Raw genomic sequence first — 18280 nt, 5'->3', positions numbered from 1 at the left:
TCTGTCTCTCTCTGGCTGCTTTTAAGATTTGTACTTTGTCATTGGTGTTTGCCAATTTAATTATAATGTGCCTTGGTGTCGGTCTTTTGGGTTCATTTTGTTTGGGACTCTGTGAGTTTCTTGGACTTGTGTGAGTTTTTTCTTCCCTATATCAGGGAAGTTTGCTGTCATTATTTCTTTAAACAGGTTTTCTATTCCCTGCTCAGTTTCCTCTCCCTCTGGCACCCCTGTTTTGCGGATGTTGTTTCGTTTTGTGTTGTACCAAAGTTCCCTTAGGCTCTCCTCCTGTTTTTTAAGTTTTTTTTTTTTCTAGATGCTGCTCTGCTTGAGAATTTTTTTCTACTTTGTCTTCCAGCTCACTGATGTGGTACTCTGATTCTTCTAGTCTACTGTTGATGCTTTCTATTGAGTTCTTTAGTGCAGCGATGTCATTTTTCATTTCTTCTTGATCCTTCTTCATTTCCTCTTGATTCTTACACATATTATTGAATTTGTCTTTCTACCTTTTCAGTGACCTTATGACCATTTCTCTGAATTCTTTCTCTGACATGTTCCTTGCTTCCATTTCGTTTACTTCCTTTTCTGGTGATGCCTCTTTTTCTTTCATATGCTGGCTGTTTCTTTGTCTCCCCAATTATCTCTCCTCTATTTGTGTCTGGTTATATAGCTCTCTCTCTCCTGCATTAAGTTAAAGGCACAGAATACAACACAACAAGGCACAAGGCACTGAACACAAATGTATTCATGATACTAATAACCCCAAATAAAGGGACCACCAGAGATAAGAGAATTAGGGGACAAAAAAAAGAGTGCAAAAATGATATTGAGAAAAAGAAAAAAATGTAAGAGAGAAAGAAAGAGAATAAAAAAGAAGGGGGGAAACTATATGGGAGAAAACTCCAATAGAACAACAACTATTCCAAAAAAATGAAAACAACTAACACCCAGTGATGAATGCAAACTACAAACAACAACAAAGAACAAGCAAGGAAAGGAAAAACAGAAGCAAAAAAGAGAGAGAATTAATCACACAAATAAACAAAAAAACCCCAATCTAATCAACAAACAAACAACAATAGGACAGAGAGAAAAATGCAAAAAAACAAAAAAATCCTATCTAATAATAGACAAATATGCAAATTGACCATACCTCCAACACACCCACAAACCACGCCCACAAGCCACGCCAACCATCCAATCAGAGCGAGTATGCAAATTAATCCAAACCAAGATGGCTACAGCCTCAGAGAGCCAGGTTTCCCAGGTAACAGAGGAAGCCAAGCTTTCTGCCAGCCTAAGCCTCCACTCAAGCTACAAAGTTTCAATTATAGAAGGTAAACAAATTCAAACAAATGGCGGCAGAATGGAGCTTGAGAGAGCAGGCCAGGGTTTCCGCCGGCAACAGGGGAAGCAAAGCTTTCCGCACACCCTGGCCGGGCCCACCCACTTAAGGCAACAAAGTTTCAATTATAACCCCACAGAAATGGCTGCCAGCCTCAGAGGGAGCCCCAGGCTTGGCTCTGCTCCAGGCTACAAAGTTTCAATTGAAGAGGGAAAATAAATTCCAGATACCAGGGCATCTTCTTGGGTTGCCAGGGGGCGTGGCTGGCCTGCAAACCACTACAGGCCCCTTGCTCAGGCCACCCCACGCCCCAAAGGAACCCCACCCTGATCAGGGACACCCTTCAGGGCAAACCAGCTGGCCCCCACCCATGCACCAGGCCTCTATCCTATCTAATAAAAGAGTAATATGCAGATTGCTCATCACTGCAACACACAATATAGCTGCCCCCCATGTGGTCAAAGATCCTGCCCCCATGTGGACACAGGATGGCCACCACAAGATGGCCAGCAGGAGAGGGCAGTTGGGAGGCACCCGGCCTGCAAAGGAGAGCAGTTGAGAAGGACCAGGCCTGCAAGGGAGGGCAGTTGGAGGTGATCAACTCTGCAGGAGAGGGCAATTAGGGGTGACCAGGCCGGCAGAGGAGGGAAGTTGGGGGGCAAACAGACTGGCAGCAGAGTGGTTAGGGGGTGATCAGGCTGGCAGGCAGAAGCAGTTAGGGGCAATCAGGAAGGCAGGCAGGCAAGCAGTTGGGAGCCAGCAGTACTGAATTGTGAGAAGGATGTCCGACTGCCCGTTTAGGCCCGATCCCAGGATCAGGCCTAAACGAGCAGTCGGCCATCTCTCAAGGGGTCCCATATTGGAGAGGGTACAGGCTGGGCTGAGGGACAACCCCCCTCTAGTAAAGATATAATAACCAATATGGGAACCATGCCAAAGTCCCCGATTAGTCAAGGCTAGAGTGTAGAGGCCCTGGTGATAGTATACCGAATGTCCAAGGTCACTCTGCCCCTAGGCTAAGATACCATAAGCAGCTGCAGGCCACAACAATCTCACAATGTGCTGTGCCCTTCTATAACCCAAATGCACCGGGCCTCTAGTAAAAACAACAACAACAACAACAACAAACAAAAAAAAGGACGAGAGAAAAAAAATTGGATTGTGAAGAAAGAGAAGAGAGAAGTGTATGGACTTGGAGCAGGTGATCAGAAATTAGGTATATAAATAGGATGAATTTTTAATGGGATAAAAAGAAGGAATAGGAAAAATCTAAAGTAGGAATAGGGTGAGAGAAACAGGAAAACAAATGGGGAAAAATGAGAAAGAGAGTGTTGGCATAAAGGTAAATGTTGAGATAGAGTAAAATGATGCTAAAGGAAAAATGAAAACAATGTAGAATACTAATCCCAAAATAAAATAAAATAAAATAAAATAAAATAAAGAGAAAATAAAATGACACTTTTTTTAAAAAAAAGGTAAAGTAGTAGTAGTAATAATGTTGATTAAAAATAAAAATAATAATTAAAAAGGTAAAATCAAGAGAGAAAAAAAGAAAAATAATTAGTTTCTCCAGTAAAAGATAAATGAAAATGTGCAGTACTGAAGGTCATTCACTTCCTCTACTGTTCTGTTTGGCATGCCTGTTTCCTCTCAGGTAGTCAGGACAGTATTGAAGTTCCCTTCATTCCACAGCTCTCTGTGTCATAATCCATAATCCTGTTTTTAAGCATGCAGTATTTCTTTGTTTCTCAGCCTGCCTGTAGTTGTATTTACACAAGATTCAATTTGTGATTCAACACCTGGGTGGCAGTATTTCTGTATTGACATCTGGGGCTAAAAGTCCTCTCTACCCAGTATTTAGACTTTGTTTTCCCTCCTATACTCAATACTGGTTTGGGGAAATGGACTTCCCCAGAGCTGGTTTTCTGGTCATTTCTCCCCGCTCTGATCCCCCAGGTTCCACAAAAACAACTTTCCCCTGCAGACTCTGAGAGTATTTTCAATTGGGTTATCCTATATACTGGGCTTAATAATCAAAAGCAAGGATTTAAAGAGAAAAAAGAGCCAGAGTAAGTGCGTGAACTCATGATTTTTTCGCCCTGGCACTGCGCGTGACTCTCCGCACGTCTCTGTGCACGTCTTTTTCCCCTGGCACAGCACAGCCGGTATACTGGTAAAACTGCAGGCTGCCTTTTTGTGCCCAGTCCAGCTATGGGTTAATTTCTAGAGTTCCCTTCTGCAAGCAGCCCTGTGGATCCTCTTCCACATTCGTGGACGACGCAGTTCCCAATGGCTGCAGATTTTGTGGGCACAGACTTCCTCTGAACCTGTATGTCCTGCTGCACACATTTCTCCCTTCAGCCTGGATTGCAGACCTCACCTTTCTCTGGACGAAATCTGACCTTTCTGGGAGAAGGTGCAGAGCTCATCCAAGTCCACGTATTCACACTGCTTGAGACGTGGTGTTCTTGGTTTCGCAGCTGGTTCCATGGTGTTGTGGTTGTAGGGTCCTGGGAGGTATCCGATTCTTCCCAGTTGAAGGTAAGGCTAGGCTTCTGATCACAGCCACTCTGCCCTTCAAGATGGCGCAGTCTCTGTAGCAGAGCTGGTCACTCCGGGAGAGATTTCAGCAGCAGTGGAGGCTGCCCAGTCAGGGGAGCCCGGACCGGCAGTCCCCAACAGTCCCTTGGAATATAGCTGTCCCTCACTCACAAATAGACACTCCCCATATGTCCACACACTCTTCTTTCGTTCTCTCACACACTATCTTGCAGCCTGTCTTCCCATTGGCAGCCATCTTTGATCCCCAAAACCAGATTTATTTTAATTATAAGGTTAAAAAAAATCTTGGACAGTATAAGTTTGTACTCTTGTTTGTATATCAACATTGATATTGTTTATTAACATAAAATGTACCCAATATTAGGCACTTTAAAAGTAGAAATTACAGTGCATATAATTTTACAGGATAATTAATCAATTTATTATTTATTTTAGGTTCTTTTTTTAATTTAAGTTCTTTATTGTTTAATGTATTGCATAAGTCTCCTTCCCCCCCCCCCATTGACCTCTCTGAAGCCACCTTCAACCCCAAGTACATGCCCTCACCCCCACCACTCCCATCTATGTCCATTGGTTATGCTCATATGCATGCATACAAGTCCTTTGGTTGATCTTTTATCCCCTTACTGCCTTCCTTCCTTCCTTCCTTCGTCTATTTGATGCTTCTATTACTCTGGTTCTGTTATTGTTCATCAGTTTATGTTGTAGGCCCCTTGCTTAGGTCCTGAGTGGCAGGGGTCCCAGAACGCCCCCTGGCCACTTTGAGCCTATAGGTGCAGGCGCCAAGGGGCTGGGGGTGGGGCGGGGCGGGTCGGGAACATCCCGTGTCACCATAGTGCCCCCAGCTGATTGGGAATGCTCCAGCATCAAGAGGCAGTTTGGGTCCACGCCCCCAGCCTGGCGCACACGATGGGGGGCTGGCTGCTGGACTCTGGGGTGTGTGGAGACCCCGGCGGCCACCACTGTGTGCGGCCCAGGGGTCCCTGCATGCCCCCCAGTCTAGCGCCCATGGTCAGGGCTCATACAGGATGCAACCAATTAAAGTGTCCCTCTCACATTGATGTTTCTCTCTGTCTCTCCCTCTCTCTTCCACACTCTCTAAAAATCAATGGGAACATACCCTCAGATGAGGATTGAAAAAAAAAAGCATATCCTATGAAAGACACATCTTGAAAATGCCTAAAAAATGTCATTTTTTCTTGGTGAAGGGACTGGAGTCTGTGTTGATGAAAACACCTTGGTGGCTGTGGTGACTGGTAGTGGCTGCAGCAGTGGGGTGATGGGGCTGGTGCCTTCCCCTGATCAGCCCGGTTGCCTCCCACAAAGGAGCATGGGGAGCAGGCCTAAGCCATCAGTAGGACATACCCTGAGGGCACCCAGTATGTGAGAGGGGGCAGGTTGGGCTGAGGGACCCCCAACCCCAGTGCACGAATTTTGTGCACCGGGCCCCTAGTGTGTGTGTGTGTGTGTGTGTATGTATGTGTGTGTGTGTGTGTGTGTGTGTGTGTGTGTGTATATATATATATATATATATATATATATATATATATATATATATATATATATATATATATTGGAGGCCTGGTGCATGAATTCGTGCATGGGTGGGGTCCAGCCAGCCTGGCCAGGGGGAGGGGACATGGGCGGTTGGCCAGCCTGCCTGCTGGTCGAACTTCTGGTTGAGGGGACAATTTGCATATTAGCCTTTTATTATATAGGACATACACTGAGTGGCCAGATTATTATGCGTTCAGAGATCATAATTGTAAATATTTCCCTCTTTTCTACGTCCAGCGCGACTGGAGAGCAGTCCAGTTCCTGAGTAGGGGTGGCTGGGGATTAAGAAAATGAAAGAAAGACAGACACAGTGATAGAAGGGAAAAGTTGGGGCCGGGTGGGACCACTGTCCTCTGACATGGACAAGGACAGGAACAGTGACTCCTAGCCCATACAGTGTGTTTATTTTATATAGCAAGAAAAAACAGGAAGTTTTACTAAAAGTCAAGACAAAGGAGACCATGCACATTCTAGGTTGGGCCCAGGTCCTATTCATTCCTGGTGCTTGGCTGGATTTGCATAATAAAACCCACCCCCTGGCACCTGGGCTGAAGGTCAAGCTGAAACACTCCTGCCTCTGGCAAAGCTGTGTTACCAGGACGTGGCTTTGCCAATGCCACTGGATTCAGCTGACAATAATTAAAGAAATGCCTGTGTGCCTTCCCAGGCATGCTCTACACATAATAATCTGGCCACTCAATGTAAGTATACACATATATTATTTTCTCATAAATATGTGAATAGGTAAGTGCTGGAATGATTCCCCAGAGCATCTTTAGAATGAAGTAGAGGAAGCTTTGAGGCAGATTATTGGGGACTATTTTTTTACCAGTGAAAAATGGAGTCTCAGGCTTATTAATTAAATAGAGAACACCAAACTAAAAGGAGAGTTAATAGAAAATATTCTTTCTTGGCTGTTAGTAGTAGAGTTTCTTAAAACTAGACAGTAGTATAAGCGAAAGAAGTAAGGATGATTTTTCTGGTTCTTGGAAATTTTACTCATGCTTTTGAGGCCACCTGGGAATATACTACATTCTTTTCAAATAATTCATGTGGTGCCATTGATCACCCAAAAGATTATACAAGTAGCTGAGAATCATTCTGCAGCACATAGAGAGGTTGATCTTTCCATCTGATTTAGTGGCTTTCTGGTTATGAATATAATGTAATCCTTATCCTAATAATACTGGGAACCTCAATCTCATGCACAAAGCAGACAAACAGAAAGTGTTGAACTTCCTCCCTTGCACTCACTTGAAAAATCTTATGAGAAAAAGGCAAAAGGTCCAAGGCAGTTCTAATAGGAGTTTGTTGAGACTCAATGATCATAGATAAGTGTAGCTAGAGAGTGACTCCTCTGCCTGTCATCTCCTCTTTTCCAACTGGCAAAGAAGCGAGAATAGTATTCTGTATCCATTAAAAGTAGGCAGACTAACAAACCGTGGAGAAAGTGAACTTGACATAGTATAAATCCAGAAAGAAGACTAGTATATACAAAGAGATGGAACCTGAGGAGCCACATTCTCAGTTGAGAATGAATAAGAATTGATGAGAAAAATGTAGATATTAGCATTAGTTAGTCAAAAGTGGGTTAATGCCAGGCTTAGCCATGCATTGCATAAAATAATCCTAGAGCCATTTTAATTTCTTATTGCTGCATATTTGATTAAACAATTTAGTTAAATAAGTTATTTAGTGACTACTAATTTTTAATTTTTAGAAAAAATTGTATTAATATAGGAGAAATTAAATGCCTAGGTTTAATTCTCACATTCAGGTATGATTCCAACAATCTCTGTGATATGCATGTTTGAATTTTGGAGAGCTATATCAGAAAAGAATTGAAGAATAATTACAAGTATTAAACATATGCTTCAGGAAAGAACATTACCTTCAGTCAAAAATATGGTAGAAGATGGAAAATGCAAAATCATCAGTAAAGCACCAGTAACAACTCATTTTGTACATTAGTTGGTTTTGATTTTATAATATTTCTAATATATATGAATGAAATGTTTAGTGTTTGGGAATAGTGTTGGTAATGATATCCACTCCACCTTTTCATTTGGGTAATAAAAAAATCTCTGACATAATTTAAAATGGCCATTTTCTTTTCTAGGTAAAAGTTTACTGGTCCAAAGATCTGCTTTTCCAAAACGCAGAATTCAACTCATTTTCTACATTTCTTTACCTATACTTGTCATTATTGCTGCTGTTTTAATAAAGCAGGATAAAATAAGAGATCTATGCTACAGAGGTGAAACTGGAAGTGAGAGGTATATATATGTATATATATATATAGATATATACTAATAAAGGGGTAATATGCTAATTAGACTGGACATCTTCCAGATGACCTTCCTGACAAAGCCAGGTCCAGGCGAAGTAGCCCCTGGTCCCAGACGCCTGTGGCCAGCCCGGTTGAAGCCAGCCTGGGTCCCAGGTGCCTGCAGCTGGCCAGAAGGAGGGAAGCCTGGGTCCTGGGTGCCTGTGGCTGGCTGGAGGAGGGAAGCCTGGGTCCTGGGTGCAGGGGCTGAGGCAGAGGTGGTTAGGGGCAATCAGGCCAGCAGGTGAGCAGTTAAGGGTGATCAGGCAGGCAGGCAGAGGTGGTTATGGGCAATCAGGCAGGCAGGCAGAGGGGTTAAGGGTGATCAGACAGGCAGGCAGGCAAGCGGTTAGGAGCCAGTGGTCCCAGATTGCTAGAGGGATGTCCGGGGATTGGGCCTAAACCGGCAGTCAGACATCCCCCAAAGGATCCCAGATTGGAGAGGGTGCAGGCCAGGCTCAGGGACCCCCTCCCCCCATGCACGAATTTCATGTACTGGGCATCTAATATATACGTATGTATGTATATGTGCTATCTAATAAACAGGGAAATATGAAAATTGACCATCACGCCATCACAAGATGGCTGCACCCACAGCGGAGGCAGGGATTACATAACACAAGATGGCTATGCCCAGAGCGGAGGCCAAGTTCCTGTAACGAGCCTTAATGAGCAATCAGCAGGGACCTGAGGCTGAGTGGCTCTGGGCCAGGGCAGGGGACCTGAGGCTGCACCCCCCTGCCTGGTGGGGCTTGACAGGGGACCTCAGGCCGTGACCCCCCACCCAGCAGAGCTTGACAGGGGAACCTCAGGCTATGCCCCCACCCCGGCGCTGGGCCGGAGGACCTGATGCCATGCACCCCACCATGTGGGGCTTGACAGGTGACCTCAGGCCGTGCCCCCTGCCTGTGGGGCTTGACGGGGAACCTCAAGGTGCACCCCCCGCCCTGGCCCAAGCCAAGGGATCTCAGGCCATGCCCCCTGCCCCAGTTCCAGGCCGGGGGACCTGAGACTGTGACCCCACGTGGCGGGGCTTGATGGGGGTGGGGCTGGCCGGGTCTGGGTTTCATGTGATTTCAAGGCTCACATGGGTGGGCAGGGAGTTGACTCTAGTTCCCATGGCGCACCCCAGACTCTGACAGGAAGAAGATTTTCATATACATTTTACTAATTTTCTTTCATGTCTGACACTTCTATTATACAGAAAGGGCAAATAGCAATATTAAGATATTTCCTCTAATTAATTCCCTTTTAATGTGCACAAATTTCATGCACTGGGTCACTGTGTGTGTGTGTGTGTGTGTGTGTGTGTGTGTATATATATATATATATATATATATATATACATATATATATATATATTTCATTAAATATATATGTATTTCATTAAATATATATATTTCATTAATATATATATATTTCATTAAATATATATATTTCATTAAATATATATATTTCATTAAATAAGCCAAAAAATAATATTCAGATTTCATCAGTTATAAGCTAAGACTATAAGTAAAACAATATGTGGAGAAGCCCAGTGATATATTTAAAACCAGCTTGGTATCCGCCATAATTTTTTCTGGTTTTATTCATTTTACCACTAGGCTTGATGAGAATAGGCGGCACTGCATTACAAGGGAACTTTCAGAAAATTAATGTTTCAGATACAGAGTCTCAGACAAGTGGGAAACACCTTTATTAGAGCACCTCTTAGAGATAATATCTATGAAGCTGAATGTAAAAGCTATGATATTTTCAAGTTTTTAGAATTATTCTCCATCCCCAGCTGGTGTGGCTCAGTGGTTGAGCATCAACCCATAAACCAAGAGGTTACTGGTTTGATTCTGGTCAGGGCACATGCCCCAGCTGTGGGCTCCCTGTGGGGCATGTGCAGGAAGCAGCTGATTGATGTTTCTTTCTCATCAATGTTTTTATCTCTATACTCTTCTCCCTTCCTCTCTCTCTAAAAATATCCATAAAGACATATTTAAAAATTAGTCTCCATAACTCTATAAATGGAAGATAATAATGGTTTTCCAATGTATTGTAAACTTTAGATACACCAAATTAGTAGGTGAAATTACCACGTTATCTGTAATTAGTTACATAAATATTTACGGGTTCAGAATACTTCCACTACACAGCTCCGCTAGCTGTGTGGGTTACCCTAATATTTAAACATCATTCTTGAGGCCTTTGCTAATAATTCACTGTATTTTCCTACAGAAGTATTTACCTCTCATTTTGTATTCCAAAAATTGATAGGAAGAGCATGCATGAAGTAAGTGTTACGAGAGGAAGAATTAAATATGTACAAATATATAGAAAATTTAACTGAAATCTTTGACTACTACTTAATGGTTTTTGTCTTAATTTGACCTGAAGAGTTAGGGATAACATAGAATCGGAGGGAGCGGCTGTCTGTACAAATATGGCTTCTCAAATAAACTCTTGAATAAATGTAAAATGAGAATAAGAGGATTTAATCAAAGCAAGGTGGCTGATGACATTTGTTCTAATATTGAGACAGCATCTGTTTTGTTTGTATTCTTTTATTTTGTTACAGGAAGATATTTCATTTATTGAATCACTCTTTCTTTGAAAACATTTATTCACTCAATTAAGATTTAAAAATTTTATCCACTTTAAAATAAGTTTTATTATGTTTATAGGTCTGTGTCAGAAGAAGGCAGCATTAACGGCAAATTATCTCCAACTGTAAGGTGAGTGTAGAACTGTGTGATTAATCATTTTGCATTGTATGTTTTGAACCACAATACAGTAACATTTAAAAAGTTTTTAAGATGTTTTGTTTCCCAAAAGGCTTCCTTTAAAAGGGAAATCACAAAGTGGGAAAACACTTCTTTAATACATATTTCCAATGAAGACTCATATTCAGATTCTATAAAGAATCCGTATGAAACAATAACAAAAGGTGGGAGAACCTAGTAGTCAGAATATTTGAAGAGTCACTTCATAAATAACAGGTAGTATGTGTTATAAGAATGAAATATGTAAAAATATATAGGAAATGTAACTGAAAATTTGACTAATACTTAATGGTTTTTATATCAAAGGGTATCAAAACATGAAAAACTGATCAACATCAGTACTCATCAGAAAAAGACAAAATAAAAATGAAGGTCCCCTACATTCCTATAAGAATGGATCACATTAAAAGAGGTGACATTTAGGGTTGGTGAGAATATCAAACAATTACACATTGCAGGTGGGAATATATATTGGTACAGTATACTTTTTATTACAGTTCAGCAGTTTAGCATCTTCTGAAGCTATTAGGCTTCAATCATATTTGTAACTTACATTTTCATTTTTAAAACTATCATATCATATTTACATTTTATATTTACTTTATAATTAATTTAACATTTACTTTCTAGACTTATGATAAAGGAAATTACCCATGAATTTTAATTCTTATTAAAATCTAATAATAGACAAAGTCTAATAATAGGCAAACATGTAAATTGACTGTACCTCCGCTACGCCCACAGCCAATCAGGAGTACCTATGCAAATTAACCCACCGATGGCAGGTTAATTTGCATATGCAGGCGCAGAGCGGCCAGGAGGGGCAGGATACCTGTTATGAGGGGGAGGAGGGGCGGTGGAGGGAGCTACAGGAGCAGTGCTCTGGCCGGGAGCGAGGACTTGCAGGCTCCCAGGTGGCTGGAAGCAAAGCCACGGGAAGGAAGGCCTATTCTTGCACGAATATCATGCAATGGGCCTCTAGTCTTATCTAATAAAGAGGGAATATGCTAATTGACCCTCACGCCTTTGCAAAGATGGTGGCGCCCACAGCCAAATAGGAAGGAATATGATAATTGCCCTGCCCTCAAGGATGGTGGCGCCTACAGCCAATAAGGATGGAATATGCTAATTGACTGCCATGCCCTCAAAGATGGTGGCACCCACAGCCACAAGATGGCGGCGCCCAGTCCCCTCAGGCTCATCAGGGCAGTAGGCATGCCTGCCTCTGGAGTTCCCCAGTTCCTTCAGCCCCCCAGCCACCCAGGGCCGGCCCAAGGAGCAGGCAAGCCTCAGATGGCGGCTTCCCAGCCAATGCCTGAGGCGCAGGCAAGCCTCAGATGTCAGCTGCCCAACTGCCCAGGGCTGCTCGAGGCTTAGGTAACCAGGGCTGGCAGAGGCTTGTGCTGCTGACAGTGGCAGCAGCAGAAGTGTGATGGGGCATTGCCTTCCCCTGATCGCCGGGTCGCCTCCCACCTCTGAGGGCTCCTGGACTGTGAGAGGGTGCAGGGCGGGCTGAGGGATGCCCCCTCCAGTGCATGAATTTTCTGGGCCTCTAGTCTAAAGTATTTCTCTTTCCTTTTCCATTTAAGTTGAAGCTGACTGTCGTTACCTCTTCCTTTTTAATCTTTTAACTTTAAAATGTATCCTCTTTTTTTTCAACATCTATGTATATGTAGGTTTCTGTATACTTTGAGGGCAAAGGATTGAGGGGATGGAGGTGTAAGGCAGGGCAGGCAGATAGGGGGAAGTTATCAGGTTTTACTTTGCCTTCTCCCCATCCTATGCTTACACATAAAGCTTTTTCAGTGCCTGACAGTTTAAAAAAATATATTGTAATATCATAATTATATTTTAAGTAAACTCAATGAAAATATATTTTGGATACATGGGTACATAGAATTGAGAAAAAGATTCTGAAATGCATATAAAAGGAAAGTAGGGCTATCCAGGTAAATTTTGGTTTTAGAACTAAACTAACAGTGAATTACAATATAGGTAATTTTATTTTCAAACTTTATATTTCTTATTGTTAGTATATTATCAAATATTTATTAAAATATAAAAGTTACCTTGGTAGATATATAAATTAAGCATACATTTTAATAATCAACACACAAAGACGATTTTCATTAATAATATAGATGCATATCTTCTTAAATGTTTTTCTAAGTAAACATAAAAGTACTTTTTTTAACTTTGAGATTATTATGGACATTTCCTATCTTAAAATTAGGCCTATATAATTATTTTCTGACATTAGGTATTCAATTTAAAATGAAAAACAATTTATTTTAAAATTGGTTATTATGAATATTTAGAGTACTTCCAGTTATTACACACTTCCTATAAATAATATCCTTAAATGGATACACATTTTGGAGCAATTGTCTGATTATAGTCTCAGGTTAAATCCCTAGAAGAGAGATTGATCAAAGCATAAATATAGTATGTACACTTTTATTGTTTTTTTAATATCTTTTGCCAAATTACCTAGTTGTAATGATCTCCATCAATCTGTATGTATCCAGTTGTAACTTCATAAATTATTTACTTTTAGTCAATTGGACATGTAAGTGGTATATTTTCTGAGAGAGAGCATATCTTAAAATTTTACTATTTTTTACTGTCCTATTGACTTTTTTGTTATTTTTTTTTTCACTATGTCATTTAGTAATGAGCTATGTCTATAAAGAGTATGGCATAGAAATAAAATGTACAAAATGTTACCATATGGAACTAGAGGCAATTTTGAGACTCCCTTTAGCATTAGGGATGCTAATTATATTTTTACCTTCTGTCTCTCTGCTGATTTTTCTGTTATGTAAGTTGGGGGTTTAGATCTAGCATACTGTTAACAAATAACATTTTTTAAACATTATTCATCTTGGTTCTAAAAATATTTTGTCATTTTTGCTTTTATATTTAAGTTTACAACAAACATTTTTACTTTATTTCATGCTTAACTGGTTTCATTTTTGATAATTTTAAAGAGTGATTTTAGATTTTAATGACATTAGATCTATTCACCCAGAGTCCTTGGGATGCCCAAATATTTCCTTGGCTCTCCTCTCTTAATTCATCCAGCAAATTGTATGTGTATCAAAGTGTGTGAATAATTCTACTATACATGGATAAATAAACAGAATATTTATAAAACCACTTCTGTTAGAAAATTCAGAGTATTTGCAGTTGAGGTAACAAATCCTTGTGTTTTTTCTTTCTTTCTGGATTTAGTTTTCATTTCCTTGATCCTTACAATTACCCACACCTTTTAAATTACTTGTGTTAGAAATATGTTAGCTCAGAAAAAAAGAAGCAACTCTGGTATTTTGTTTTGTTTTCTCTTACAGCAACAGTCTCTAACAACTTTGGCCTGAAGAGAGGATAAATCCAAATAAATCATCAGAAACTGGCCTAAACCAAGAAGAGATAAAAACATAATTTATTCCTCACCTCTGTTGTCACTACTGAAGGTTTAAATTATGAAATAATAAATCATCTGCATCTAAGTCACCTGAATTATGTCTGGTGTTTATGTATTTTCAGAATCAATTTTCACCCTATATACTCCAATTTGAATCTTGAAGAGGCTCTGAATCAGGCGAAAGCAAACTTGGATTCTTGTCCTATGAAGCCAAGAGGGCCTATTTTTCTATTTTCCATCAGACAAAATAGATCTTCACAACAGTCTTCCAATCAGGCAGCTGAACACCATCTGGCAAATACATATTTTTCTCACAAAGTAGTAGCAGTCTCTGTACCCACAATTATTATCTGCCTCTACACTCACCATCTTACATCATAGCGGTACCTGAACTCTCTGGCTCAGCAGCTTCTCCTGTCTCTCCTTCCCAGTACACTCTACCTGGTTAACATGGCAGCTATATCTAAGCTCTCTATGAGCTCTTAGCCTTACATTGTCGCAGTACCAGCTCTCAGCTCCATCTGAACTCTGTAGCCTTTTCCCTTCCTAGCTGCTCTCTAGCCAACTAGTTGGTCAGTAATCTGCATATCACTCCAGAGACAAAGTAGGCTAGTTGCCAACAGTGGTATTAATCATTTGGGTTATAGAAGGGCACAGCACATTGTGAGATTGTTGTGGCCTGCAGCTGCTTATGGTATCTTAGCCTAGGCGCAGAGTGGCCTTGGACATTCGGTATACTATCACCAAGGCCACCACACTCTAGCCTTGACTAATTGGGGACTTTGGCATGGTTCCCATATTGGTTATTATATCTTTACTAGAGGGGGGTTGTCCCTCAGCCCAGCCTGTACCCTCTCCAATATGGGACCCCTCAAGGGATGTCCGACTGCCCATTTAGGCCTGATCCTGGGATCGGGCCTAAATGGGCAGTCAGACATCCCTCTCACAATCCAGGACTGCTGGCTCCCAACTGCTTGCCTGCCTGCCTTCCTGATTGCCCCTAACTGCTTCTGCCTGCCAGCCTGATCACCCCTAACCACTCTGCTGCCAGTCTGTTTGCCCCCCAACTTCCCTCCTCTGCCAGCTTGGTTACCCCTAACTGCCCTCTCCTGCAGAGTTGATCACCTCCAACTGGCCTCCCTTGCAGGCCTGGTCCTTCTCAACTGCTCTCCTTTACAGGCCGGGTGCCTCCCAACTGCCCTCTCCTGCTGGCCATCTTGTGGTGGCCATCCTGTGTCCACATGGGGGCAGGATCTTTGACCACATGGGGGCAGCTATATTGTGTGTTGCAGTGATGAGCAATCTGCATATTACTCTTTTATTAGATAGGATAGAGGCCTGGTGCACGGGTGGGGGCCAGCTGGTTTGCCCTAAAGGGTGTCCCGAATCAGGTGGGGGTTCCCTTGGGGCGTGGGGTGGCCTGAGCGAGGGGCCTGTGGTGGTTTGCAGGCCAGCCACGCCCCCTGGCAACCCAAGAAGATGCCCTGGTATCTGGAATTTATTTTCCCTCTTCAATTGAAACTTTGTAGCCTGGAGCAGAGCCAAGCCTGGGGCTCCCTCCGAGGCCGGCAGCCATTTCTGTGGGGTTATAATTGAAACTTTGTTGCCTTAAGCGGGTGGGCCCGGCCAGGGTGTGCGGAAAGCTTTGCTTCCCCTGTTGCCGGCGGCAACCCTGGCCTGCTCTCTCAAGCTCCATTCTGCCGCCATTTGTTTGAATTTGTTTACCTTCTATAATTGAAACTTTGTAGCTTGGTGGAAGCTTAGGCCTGGCTAGAGCAGGCGGAAAGCTTGGCTTCCTCTGTTACCTGGGAGACCTTCCTCTCTGTGGCTGTAGCCATCTTGGTTTGGGTTAATTTGCATACTCACTCTGATTGGATGGTTGGCATGACTTGTGGGCGTGGCTTGGCATGTGTCGGAGGTATGGTCAATTTGCATATTTGTCTATTATTAGGTAGGATAGTGAAGTCACTATGTTATGGTGTGCAACTCATGTCTCTTTCCATTTCTGCCTTTAAAAATATCTAGTGACAGTTTGAAATTAGCCTTCACTGAAACTGATAAGTCTCCCTCCCTGCCCCCCCCCCCCCGAGAGAGATAGTTGTGTATTATCATTGAGCACACAGATGCCCTTGGGGGTATCACTTTTTTCTATTTTCCTTTAAATACCTTATTTGAGGTGCATTTCTATCATGGCTGTAATCTACAAATCATCCTGGACAAGAATATTCAATTGCCTCGATTGTTTGACCTGGGTTGACAGAGCCTATGAGCCATGCCTGTAGGAAGCAAAGAAGGTATATTTCAGATCTGCTTTCTGTTATGGAGAGTAGAGAAGCTGCTAATAAGTACTATTGTTGCACCACCAAAAGTGGTAAGGTTGCCCAATCTGTTGTTACTATTAGAGATAACTTTACCCTACCTTTAGGGCTCTCCAATACTGATGAGTTGGGAGATCTGAAGAGAGGATCATTATATGAGGCCAATATTTATCAGTTGTTGAAATGACCAAATTATGAAAGCCTAAACTAAGTAAAATATCAAGTGGCTCTGGGCCAGGATGAGTTTGGGACTTCTTATAAGGCGGCATTTCTTCTTTCACCGTCTCTCCACACTGAAATTGTAGAAAGAAATGAGAAGCAAAGAACAATTCAAACGTGGAGTAGAAATGTCTTGCCCCAAACCGTTTTGCTTTTAAATTTGAAGAGGAAAATGAGTGCTGAAAAATGAAGGGCTGTTAAAATAAAAATTTTGCATACAGTAAGGGAACTTCTGTTACTCATACTCCCACACAAGTTGTGTAAAAGGCCAGTGAAAATTTGGAAATCATATAGTTGTGGAATACTCTGAAGATTGTCCTTCCTAATTGAGAAACATAGGGCTTAGTAATTCTGTATCAGTTAAAATCTGTGCTGTTGTACAGATATAGTCCAATATGAAATCCTATCTAATAAAAGAGAAACATGCAAATTGACCGTACCTCCACTATGCCCACAATCCATGCCCACCAGCCAATCAGGAGCAAGTATGCAAATTAACCCAACAAATATGGTGGCAGCCATGGAGCTGGAGAGAGCACGAGGCTTGGGTTGCCCCTGGCGATGGAGGAAGCCAAGCTTCCCACCTGCCCTGGCCTGCCCTGGCCTCCGCTCAAGGCTACAAAGTTTCAATTATAGAAGATAAATAAATCCCAGATACTAGGGCCTCTGCTTGGGTCACCAGGGGGCGTGGCCAGCCTGCAAACCACCATAGGCCCCTTGCCCAGGCCACCTCATGCCCCAATGGAACCCCCACCCTGATCTGGGACACCCTTCAGGGCAAACCAGCCAGCCCTACCCGTGCACCAGGCCTCTATCCTATCTAATAAAAGAGTAATATACAAATTGACCATCACTTCAACATACAAAATGGCTGCCCCCAGGTGGACACAAGAGGCTGCCACAAGATGGCCAGCAGGGGAGTGCAGTTGGGAGGGACCAGGCCTGCAAGAGAGGGCAGTAGGGGGTGACCAGGCCGGCAGAGGGGGGAAGTTGGAGGTGACCAGGCATGAAGGGAAGGGCAGTTGGGGGGGACCCAGGCCAGCATGGGAGAGCAGTTGGGGGGGACCAGGCCTTCAGGGGAGGGCAGTTAGGGGCAATCAGGCTGGCAGGGGAGCAGTTAGGCATCAATCAGGCTGGCAGGGGAGTGGTTAGGGGGTGATCAGGCTGTCAGGCAGAAGCGATTAGGAGCAATCAGGAAGACAAGCAGGTGAGCAGTTGGGAGCCACCAGTCCTGGATTGTGAGAGGGATATCCCAGATTGGAGAGGGTGCAGGCTGGGCTGAGGGACACTCCCCCTTGCACGAATTTCGTGCACTGGGCCTCTAGTCTTTAATAATAGCTGTAAGCTTTCAGAAATAAAAATGTAAAGCCATTTCCTCATCACTTAACTGCAGACAAGCTTTGATCCCTGGCAGTTTTCTGAAATTATTTTGGCATAAGAATCACTTACCTCTGCAGTGTTAAATTCCAGTAATTCCTTTCAGTCCCCCCCCTTTTTTTTTTCTCTTAGCTGACATTTGATTATCCCTCATTTGAAACTTGAACTTTTTTTTTCATGTCTGAAACATTTCCATCTCTTCTGAATCCTAGTTGTGTATCTGCCTCTGAGAATTCTTCCTCAGTTTGCTTTGTTACCATCCACTTACTTGACTTTAATAATGGTGTTATTCAGCCTTGATTTCCATCTGTTTTCATTGAACACCAGCTTGTTATAACTAATAGTGTGCATCATTACTACCTGGGGAGGTTTTCTTTTTCT

General features: G+C 42.5%; 1 protein-coding gene across 4 annotated transcripts in view; it reads left to right on the top strand.

Annotated features, from left to right (window-relative positions):
* The window catches only part of LOC103290324 (disintegrin and metalloproteinase domain-containing protein 5-like), an 81438-nt gene extending 67358 nt beyond the window's left edge, over positions 1–14080 (top strand). For 2 of the 4 annotated variants that reach the window (XM_028152481.2, XM_028152479.2), the window contains 3 exons: positions 7581–7737; positions 10463–10513; positions 13912–14080. In XM_028152481.2, the coding sequence (XP_028008282.2) occupies positions 7581–7737; positions 10463–10513; positions 13912–13924 (221 nt within the window). In that variant the 3' untranslated portion in view covers positions 13925–14080. Of the gene's footprint in view, positions 1–7238; positions 7409–7580; positions 7738–10462; positions 10514–13911 lie in introns of those variants that run through there. The other 2 variants (XR_003619369.2, XM_028152480.2) reach the window with 2 other exon arrangements.
* Positions 14081–18280: the final 4200 nt, after the last annotated feature.

The sequence above is a fragment of the Eptesicus fuscus genome, chromosome 8, assembly GCF_027574615.1.
Source record: "Eptesicus fuscus isolate TK198812 chromosome 8, DD_ASM_mEF_20220401, whole genome shotgun sequence".
Taxonomy (NCBI): domain Eukaryota; kingdom Metazoa; phylum Chordata; class Mammalia; order Chiroptera; family Vespertilionidae; genus Eptesicus; species Eptesicus fuscus.
This window is presented reverse-complemented; position numbering and strand designations above follow the sequence as displayed.